This window comes from Etheostoma spectabile, unplaced genomic scaffold (assembly GCF_008692095.1).
Source record: "Etheostoma spectabile isolate EspeVRDwgs_2016 unplaced genomic scaffold, UIUC_Espe_1.0 scaffold00569776, whole genome shotgun sequence".
Classification (NCBI taxonomy): domain Eukaryota; kingdom Metazoa; phylum Chordata; class Actinopteri; order Perciformes; family Percidae; genus Etheostoma; species Etheostoma spectabile.
In genome coordinates, this window is record NW_022605314.1 from 36,241 (window position 1) to 46,530 (window position 10,290).

At 41.4% G+C, this 10,290-nt stretch overlaps 1 protein-coding gene and 3 non-coding genes across 4 annotated transcripts; 2 read left to right on the forward strand and 2 right to left on the reverse strand.

Moving 5' to 3' along the window:
- Positions 1-1,644: 1,644 nt before the first annotated feature.
- On the reverse strand, positions 1,645-2,907 carry LOC116685328 (odorant receptor 131-2-like). Its single transcript, XM_032510443.1, has one exon. It carries the CDS (start codon positions 2,626-2,628, stop codon positions 1,645-1,647), a length of 984 nt encoding a protein of 327 aa, XP_032366334.1. The 5' UTR covers positions 2,629-2,907.
- Positions 2,908-3,905: 998 nt separating this feature from the next.
- trnav-aac (transfer RNA valine (anticodon AAC)) lies at positions 3,906-3,978 on the forward strand. The gene has a single exon. It is a non-coding gene; the product is annotated as a tRNA-Val (tRNA).
- A 1,215-nt stretch (positions 3,979-5,193) lies between these two features.
- On the forward strand, positions 5,194-5,266 carry trnav-aac (transfer RNA valine (anticodon AAC)). The gene has a single exon. It is a non-coding gene; the product is annotated as a tRNA-Val (tRNA).
- Positions 5,267-8,664: 3,398 nt separating this feature from the next.
- Positions 8,665-8,737, reverse strand: trnav-aac (transfer RNA valine (anticodon AAC)). The gene has a single exon. It is a non-coding gene; the product is annotated as a tRNA-Val (tRNA).
- Positions 8,738-10,290: the final 1,553 nt, after the last annotated feature.

The window sequence follows — 10,290 nt, forward strand, 5'->3', positions numbered from 1 at the left end:
GATGGAGAGTGATGATACATTAATGGTCCATCATCACCAAAAACAATATGACGCTCTTAGACGTCGGGTTTGGAACTTTTTGTACCCGTAGGACATGTTTGGCAGCATCAAAAATTACAATTGTTTGTATCTTTAAAACGGTGACCCTGCAGAAATGGTTTTTTTTTAACCACTGCATTACATACAATGAACACATAACACCATTTAATAAATTCCTTCAAAGCCTTCTCTACATATATCAAATGAGTTTATTAGGTTAGGTTATCAGATCAGGATTATCAATCATTGTCCATCATAGTGTCAACGTCACTTTTCCTCACTACCAGCAGTACGCCGGTCTCTCCTTTTCCTGTATCTCTTTAGCTTTTGGCAATTTGTCTTTATCCAGTGTTAACTGTTAGTATCCATCTCAGTTCACAGACTGACTTATTAATTTAACTTGGACCTGCTGTATGTCCGATAGTTTGTTGCACACTGACTTCTATTGCAATCATTACCGACGTTTAAGCTGAGTTTACTTGCAGTTTACACTTTAAATTGAAAAAATGCCAGAGACAAATTCCTTGTACGTACAGTATGTGTGTACATTTATGACTATCATACACTGGAAGACTCTAAATGATTTGAAGACAGGACTCTGACAACATCTCACATCTAAAGACAATTTGTCATAACGTAACAGAGTTTTTATTCACTGACTAGAATATTTTACTTCCAAGACGTAAAATTTAGAATATTGTCAAACACGTTTGATTTTGTCAGGACGTCTAATGACTGACGTCTAATGACTTATGACACTGTGGACTGAGTTTTATGACCAACTCACACCAAACGAGAGAGAAACAACTCTAGCCCCAGTTCCCGGATCTACGTCATAAATCTAAAGCCGATGTAAATACTTGGATTACACTTGGAGTAATCATGAAGATCATGGCCATGATAAAATATAGGTTAACACTAACTATTGTCACTTAGTTATCGTTTATAATCTTTTATCAACCTTGCAGATTTTTTCTTTCGCTTGGACAACTGAGAGGGAAAGTGACCGCCTCATCTGACAGCAAAGGTTGTATATTATTTTGGGTCTGATGGTTTCTAATTCCATAGATGATGAAAAGTCATTTGGTGTAAGGCCGGAGTAAATTGGTTCAGATAGTCTGGATGAACTTGGCTTCCTTCCAACACGTCTGATGGTCTGACTGCTGGTTTTTCTTGTGTCAACCCCTACAACCCCTGTCAGACACCAGGAAATACTTTAAAACAATGTTATAACAACTGTCAGAAAAGCTACTAAAATATTATTTAATGAACCAGATTTGTCCTTTAACAATGAACTTTTTATTTTATCTAGAAATTGCAAACAGTAAGGTTTCAACTCATACATTTTTAAATATGTAACACACATATGCACACATTTCCACTTTAAGCCTATGTGTAGCCGCCCCGTGATTCATATTTAAGATTTAATAAGATTTAATGGGTTCAAGCCAAGTCGAGCAGGTACCATCACTGGAAAAACACCACACGTCTCATGAAAATGATGCCTGTACTTTATCTCTAGAAAAACAAAAACAACAACTTGCACCTACGCTACACATTCACAGTTGAAATTTGGATTACACCTACACATTTATGCAAAAACATCTATGAAGTATGCATGCAGATCTTTGCCTTGGTTGAGATGACGGAGAGGGACAGCGAGTGTCTCCACTGACAGCAGAGATTGTACACAAGGACGGGTCTGATGGTCTGGTCTCTGATTCCATAGATAAGAGAACTCAGACATCTCGGGAAAATGATAATACACACATAAAGGAAAATTTGGATACGCACTAGTTTTATTCTGTCTAGGACCTTTGACAGAGCTATGAGCAACGGGGTGTGCACGGTGGAGGAGAGGCTGAGGCCCAGCTGGCCCAGGTGCAGCAGCAGGGTGTTACGAGCCCTTCGGGCTGAAGCTTTGTCCGTGGAGGCGGACCTGGCTGCTATCATCACACCGATGTAGGAGGAGGTCACCGCCACCCCCGCTGACACAAACAGAAAATAGGTGAAGGCTTTGTTGTAATCGTCAGACATCGGGTCGAGTAGCATGTTTTCTCTCGCACAGAAATCTCTCATCTCCAGGCTCTCCAGGGTTTGAAATGGAAACATTAACAGGAGAATTACTTTAGTGAGAATATTTAGAGAACTGAAGACCCAAACCCCGACGATGGCCACCTCTGTGTTCCTGATGGTGACGAGGGTGGAGTGCCTCAGTGGGTAGCACACAGCTACGTATCTCTCCACAGACATCACCACCAGGGTGAGGGGAGAGATCTCATTAGTGAGATCAGACAGCATGGTGAGAACTCCACATAAAGGATACGTCAGCCTTAGTCCGACAGCAGCCAGTATGTACAGTAACTGGCTCAGTGCCAGCTGCACGGTGTCTGCAAAAAGGAGGTTAAACAGCAGAATGTAACGGGAAGTCTCACAAAACACAGTTTTACTCCTCAAGGTGAACAACATGGTCCCATTAATGAAGAGAAACACACAGCACGGCACGGTGGTCACGGTACAAAACAACACTCGTTCCAGTAACCCTTGTCCAACAGTGATGTTGGTCTGAGACAGATTCACATTTGACATCTTTGAGAAGCATTGAAAAGACAAAATGTTTAACCCCGTAATGTAACTGGAAAACTAAATTAAACAGACTCTTGTTCAGTTTGTATTCCTAAAACTGTGCAGATACATGATCTTTCAGCAGCTATCACCCCTGAGTTTACACAAAACCCCAACTCATCCACATCCTTTCAGCAGTGTAGAGGCCCGGCTGGTTTCTGTGTGAGCAGAGCTGGTCTGCAGAGTCTACCCTCCCTCACATGGTGTTTATAAGCGCTGTCCCTAACTCACTCGTTTTGACACAATCACATGTCAGCATTGTCAACAAATGATTAATGCATGATGCAATTTCTGTACCTTCACCTCCCCAATTCCCTGATCTTCAGTACGTCATAAATCTAAAGCCGATGCAAATACTTTGAATACACTTGGAGTAATCATGAAGATCATGGCCATGATAAAATATAGGTTAACACTAACTATTGCCACTCAGTTATTGTTTATAATCTTTTATCAACCTTGCAGATTGTTTACTTTCGCTGGGACAACTGAGAGGGAAAGACAGCAAAGGTTGCATATTATTTTGGGTCTGATGGTTTCTAATTCCATAGATGAGAGAACTCCGACATCATGGGAAGATCATACACACATGAAGGAAAATTTGGACGCACACCAATATTGTCTGTCAACCCATTGACCCATTGCCTATAGCAGTGGTTCCCAAACTTCTTCAGCTCAAGACCCAAAAGAGAAATTTGGTGTCTCCCCGGAACCCAAATTTACAAAAATACACCATGAATCATGGTAACGTCTGCATTTTTAAACTGTGGACAAGAGACGGAACAAACCATGAATTTAAATGTATATGAAGTATATTTATTCCATTTTAAAAGTAAACAAAGAAAAGGTCTCTATTCTCCTTTCTGTGTCTCACCCTCTTCTCAACTCAGGTTCTCATCCCCTCCTAGGATAAGAGAGAGAGACCCCCCCCCCAGCATCTGAGCAAAAAAGAACGCTCATTCACATAAGATTGATATGCATTTAACTCTGAAAACATCGTTTTGAGGAAAACAGTGAATAGGTTTATCTTAAAGTAGAGATCACATCTATGGAGGAAATATTCATTCACAATTTCAATAGAAACTCCAACGAGAAAATAACGCGATATGACATTAAAAATATTATTATTCCAGGATTCCAGGATGAATCAGGATTTCTGGAAAAATGGATGGATAAAGGACACAATGTAACCGTGAAAACAAAGTTTTCTTTACGCTTCTGAACACGTCGCGTTTCGGCGAGTTTCCGTAGTGTAGTGGTTATCACGTTCGCCTAACACGCGAAAGGTCCCCGGTTCGAGACCGGGCGGAAACATTATTTACCTACATTTTTTTTTTTTTTTCCGTTAGAAACAGACATGACATGTAGAAGCTGAGTTTCCAATGCATCCCCAAACTCTGCAAAGACAACTTGTAGGGTCTGGAACATTGTTAGTTTTCCATGGTTTACACTTCAGATCAGCTATCTAAACTACATACATCATGTACATGCAGAGCGTAGTAGGACGTAACAGGGCACCGCAGGACGTGTAGCAGGACCACGGCGACAGCTGCAGCCATGATTTTGGAGCCCCCCAGATCCAAGGAAACATGCTGGGGGAAGAAGAACATAATGACTCCCCAGAACCAGGTATTTCCATGGTCGCTAGTCCAGTGCCTGTTTTAAATGCGTGCCAGTTTGGAGTTGGCCGGTTGTATTTTTTCCCCACAACTTTATCTCTCTGTAAAAGCTGTTCAATCAGGGAAAGATCAACTGCGGCTCATCTAGAGATTTGGCATGTCTCCTGTTTTTCGTCTAGCCATCACACATCAAGGTAGCTGTCGGTACACGATCCGTCCTGCCTGCACGATCCGTTCTGCGCATGTGCAATATGTTAAACGCGTTCATGTTGATATCATCTTGCACATGCGCAGAACGGATTGTGCTGGCAGGACGTGTGGCCCGAGTGGGGGAGGGAGGGAGCCCGGTTCAGCCTGCTGGAGAAGCCTCTACTGCAAGTAGCGATGTGGCCCGATGGGGGGAGGGAGCCTCCTGGGCTGTAATCATCCAGGCAAGTGGGTGGGCTCTTCTTGGGGAGGGGGGCGACGGTTGTGGTCTTGAAGCAGGAGGGAACGGTGCTGTAGTTGGGGGGGGAAAGGTTGAAGATGTGGGTGAGACTATCAGCCAGCAAAATCGAGTCAAGTCTAAATTGAACCAGGATATCTGGAAAAATCCCAGCTTGATCTGCTACCTGCTACCTAACTCACAGTATACAGACTTACTAAAACAGATTTATTGAACTAAATTCCTCCTTTAACTTTGAATCCATTGCAAACAGAATGGATTCAAGGTATATATTTTTAAATAATATGTAAAATGCACACATTTGCCCTTTAACCTTAAAGTCTGCAAAGTAGATTTCAACATTGGCATTGCAAGTTTGTATGAATTACAACAGTTATTCAAACTTTATTTACCTATGATGGATACTGGATTCGACCATGAACTTGAAATATCCTGTATGTTCTTGAACGCACCACGCTATAGCGAGTTTCCGTAGTGTAGTGGTTATCACGTTCGCCTAACACGCGAAAGGTCCCCGGTTCGAGACCGGGCGGAAACATTATTGTCTACCTGATTGTTTACATTTGGTAAAACATTAGATCAGCTTAAAGTTACAATGTCTATATTTTCCTTGTGATGAAATGGCGAGAGACTATGAAAATGTAAAATGGCAGCGAAGCGGCCCGGGGAACAGGGAATGTGCCCTGAGAGGTGGGAAAGAGGGACAGATAAATCAAATTCAATCTTCATAATTTTAAACAAATCAGAGGATCTCTATCAGACTCAGCTGCTCTGATGTTTCTGCATTCAATGATACTTTCACATGTAAACTATTGCATCACTAGCTGGTCTCTGTCGGGTACTACCACCCTAAAACCAGTTGAGGTCCTGTACAAAAAGGCACTTAAGACTCTGGATAAAAAGCCTTTCTCTTATCATCATTGCAATATCTTAGAGAAATACAACTTACTGAGTTTTGATAGTTATTGTAAATTTTCTTCACTATGCTTAATTTATAAAGTACTTCATGGCCTGGCACCACCTCCTTTTGCTGGAGTTTATTAAATTTAGACACACTCGGATCACAAGAGCAGTTGTAAACGGGGACTGGGAGGTTCCTTTTAGAAAAACCTCATTCAGTCATAATGCCCTCTCTATTAAAGGCAGTGCATTATGGGACACACTTCCTCCAGCTATAAGGGAGCGTCCTGCTCTGGCCTCCTTTAAGAGCCAGGTGAAGCTGTGGCTTAGAGCTAACCAGACATGTATCCACCGCTAACTTGTTTTTGTTTTTTTACTAATGAATTGTCCCGTTTTTGTTTTGTTTTTTTGGTTTTCTCCTCTTTTTTTTCTACTTGTTTCTTCTTGATTTTATAAACTAAATGCTACTATCCTGTGTCTTTTTACTGTAACTCTAACCTGCCCATTGGACTGCAGATGGACATTAGCCCTCGGGCTACAATCTGGCTCATTTACGTGTTCTGATGTGCAGGTTCATCAATGTGCGTTGTCCTGAAAAAAAAATAAAAATAAAAAAAATGTCAATGTGTGGACATTTATGTTCTACATAGTCCTCTCAAAAATTCCAGTGTGACGAAAAAGTATTGTCCCTGAGGTGTAGACTGCTTTCCTCTAACAATCCCACGATGCATTGTCCCACCAGGTGGCGCTCTTACCAGGTTCCAAGGGGGTTTTACTGAGCTGGGGGAAAAGCCTTCTCTTACTTTGCTCCGTGGTCTTGGAATAACTTGGAAAACTTTAAATTAAATGAATTTAAGGCCATGTAACTCAAAAATACAACTGCCACAGGTGACCTGCTCCTGTCCTCTAGCTGGGATTTTGTCTCTGCTGTGTTTCTGTTTTAAATCGTAACTGGGGGGCCGTCTCGGCCGGGTCTCCCTCGGAAAAGAGATTTCAATCTCAAGGGACGTCCTGGTTAAATAAAAAAATCAAATAAAATCACAGCTGTCCAAAACAAATCATTTATTGGAGGATTATCAATGATTGTCCATCACAGTCTCAACAGGAAGGTTCCCACCTCTGTCCTCTCCTCCCATTGTCCCGTCCTCTGTCTCTCTGGCATTTGGACTGTGACCTATGTCCAATAATAAAACTATACACAAGCTCATGGCAACAACACCAAAATGAAGTTTGATGCGGTAAAAACATAAGCAGTAAACAATCACACAAACACAGAGATTAGACTAAAAGATTTTAAAAGTTAACGTTAAACGTAAAGAAAACTCTCAGTACACAGACTTACCAAAACAGATTTATTGAACCAAATTCCTCCTTTAACATTGAATCCATTGCTTGAATGGAGTCAAGATATATATTTTTAAATATGTAACATGAACAAATTTGCACTTTAAATTTAAAGTCTGCAAAGTTGTTCATTTCAACGTTGGCATTGCAAGTTTGTGTGAATCACAACCACATCTTAGAAGAAGAACAAATGCAGGAATTTATTATTTCAACTTTATTTATTATTATTTCAACTTCTTCAGTAAATTTTGAGTGGAGTTTATTATTATGAGGTTGTAGTTTGCAGTGGTGTTGAACGTCATATTTGAGGGGTTTTGGCCCCCCCCCCCACTCACAAACATGATGGGGGGAGAGTAATTAAAGACTAAAAGAAGTGTATTAATGCATGATCTCCACCCTTTAATCCAGCCTCATGACATCGGGCCTTCATCCAAGTTCTTCACACTCACCCACCCACAGTCACATTATTAAATATTAGTTATTATTCCCATAACAGTTGCACTGGATTTCAAGTTCCACAATTCACATTCAGTTTAAATTTGGATTAAAGTAACACATTTTGTTGAAAATAACATAAATCTATGACGTGATATGCAGAGTTTGGCCTTGGTTGGGAGGGAACGTGATCTCCTCTGACAGCCAAGACCGGATAATAGGGACGGGTCTGATGGTCTGATGGTCTGGTGGTCTGATGGTCTGATGGTCTGGTGGTCTGATGGTCTGATGGTCTGATGTTCTGATGGTCTGGTGGTCTGATGTTCTGGTGGTCTGGTAGTCTGATGGTCTGATGTTCTGATGGTCTGATGGTCTGATGTTCTGGTGGTCTGGTAGTCTGATGGTCTGATGGTCTGATGGTCTGGTGGTCTGGTGGTCTGGTGGTCTGGTGGTCTGGTGGTCTGATGGTCTGATGGTCTGGTCTCTTATAACAGAGATGAGAGAACTCAGACATCTAAAATCATAAAACACACATAAAGAACCACTTTAATGTGCACTAATGTTGTCTTGTCCAGGACCTTTGAGAGAGAGCTTTAGGTGATGGGGGGTGTAAGGTGGAGGAGAGACTGAGGCCCGGCTGCCCTAGATGCAGCAGGGTGCTACGAGCCTTTTGGGCTGAAGCTTGGTCCGTGGACCTGGTTCACACCGATAAAGGAGGAAGTGATTATCACAATAGCTGATTAGATTAGATTAGATTAGATTAGATTAGATTAGATTCAACTTTATTGTCATTACACAGGTACGAGGCAACGAGATGCAGTTCAGGTCTAACCAGAAGGTCAACAGCAGCAGGTGCAGGATATACACTGGTTCATAAGTGTAGGACATGGATATGTACTGAATAAATATAGAAATGAATACTATTATAAACAGAATTTTTACAGACGGGTTGTCCTATGAATATAAATATAGATAACTAGTATTGTGAGCAAGATTTACAGCTGGATATGTACTGAATATAATATACAGGTGGATATTACTATAAGTAGAAATTTTACAGATATGTGCAAATAACATAATAGACTAATGGTTCACAGAGTATATGTACTATGATATATGATACAAACAGAAATGAAGTGAACGTTTTGTACAGCTGGAAGTTCAGCTTTTACATGTCAAGTCTATTTCTAACGGACAGTTTTTACTTTTCTGTCCCAAAAAATGATTAAAAAAATATATAAAGTATTAAAAAAGCAATGTTTCCGCCCGGTCTCGAACCGGGGACCTTTCGCGTGTTAGGCGAACGTGATAACCACTACACTACGGAAACTGGCTGACTCCTGAGGCGTTCAGGAACACAGAGTTTCATGTTCACATCCTGTTTTTTAGACAACAATCGTTCATCTCTCGGTGTAAACGCATTATCCGGTCTGGCCTGCTCGCTTAGCTTAGCATAGGAAACGGAATATAGAGGAGACAGTGACCTGAACTTAAAAAGGATCTCAGGAACAACAGAGACCTCATTAACCTTCTGTTGGATCCATTTAACTGTAAAGTCTTATTTTTGCTGTTTTTCATGTATGAATACCCTGTACGGTATCCTGGAGTCCCAAGAAAGGCGCCTCTAAATAAAATGTTTTATTATTATTATTATTAAACTTAGCGGTCATGTGACCACGCAGCTGGTGACTTATTTTATGGGACATCATAGAATCTGCTCTGCATACGTTTTTGTAGGAACCCAGTCGTGGGGACCAATGTCCATTCCCTTCGCCCAAATTAGATTTGACATCGTATTGCAGGGCTGTAGTCAAGACCACCTAGTCGAGTCCAAGACCAGGACTAGTCGAGTCCAGACCAGGACTAGTCGAGTCCAAGTCCAAAGAGGTTTGAGTCCGTGTCAAGACTCTGATGCATGACAGTATCAAGACAATCATTTTGGGTTTGACTTTCCTTCCAATATTATTATCAATATAATAAAGACACCTGGACTCGGTCAAGACCAGAAGCCACATCGGGCAAGACCAGCGGCCGAGACCGAGAGAAGTCCAAGTCCAAATACTAGCGAGTCCGAGACCATAGAAACACGGTCTTGAGTCCGGACTCGAGTCCAAGACCGGACTGGAGTCCTGCAGCCCTGTCTGATTGCCACGTGTTGTATCCGACTATTAAAGAAATATAATATATATTGTAGCTTGACCTATGAGATGTTTGCATTAGTTTTAAGGTTGTAAAAACTTATTATTCTGATATTATTTTGCTTCAAGCTTTGATGCCCCAAAGAAAAGAGAAACAGAAGTAGATCAGTGACGTCAGTAAAACTAGACTCCTGCAAAACTCTCCAACAAAGTAGATGAAATACCCGGAGGGATCACCGAGAGAAACCCCCCGGTAACTCATTAATACACATTTAATATTCAAACCATTACTCATCCTCACCTCTTCATTAAATATTGATATATTAATACCTCGAGTGGGTGTTATCAGTAATCTTAATGATGTGTACTTCTTGTGGAGACAAAGTCTGGCAAAGTTTGACAGGCCAGAAGTAATCGGAGTGAACTTTCATCTTCAGGGTCTGTACTCCAGCTGTAAATAATGTAATAATAACATAATAATAATATAATAATAATATAATATAGGAGATTATGTTCCACCGGCTCTCTGAGCCCAACGTGGGCCGACATGCAGAAGTGCACAGTGTTGGGTTCTTATTCAGGAAGGAAGAGTTTGACGCTTGCAGTTGGAGGTTGGAGCGTCCTTCATTACAGTTAAGTTCTGCAGACAAGATGCAGGCAAAGTGCAGAGAGACACGTCTCAGCAGTTGTCCACCCAATTGTCCCACTTCCTCTTCCTCGGCCGTCCCCTCAGTCCCACATTCAG

Bases quoted from the DNA above. Each gene is read 5' to 3' on its own strand.
- LOC116685328 (XM_032510443.1), bottom strand. From the start codon at position 2,628: ATGTCAAATGTGAATCTGTCTCAGACCAACATCACTGTTGGACAAGGG.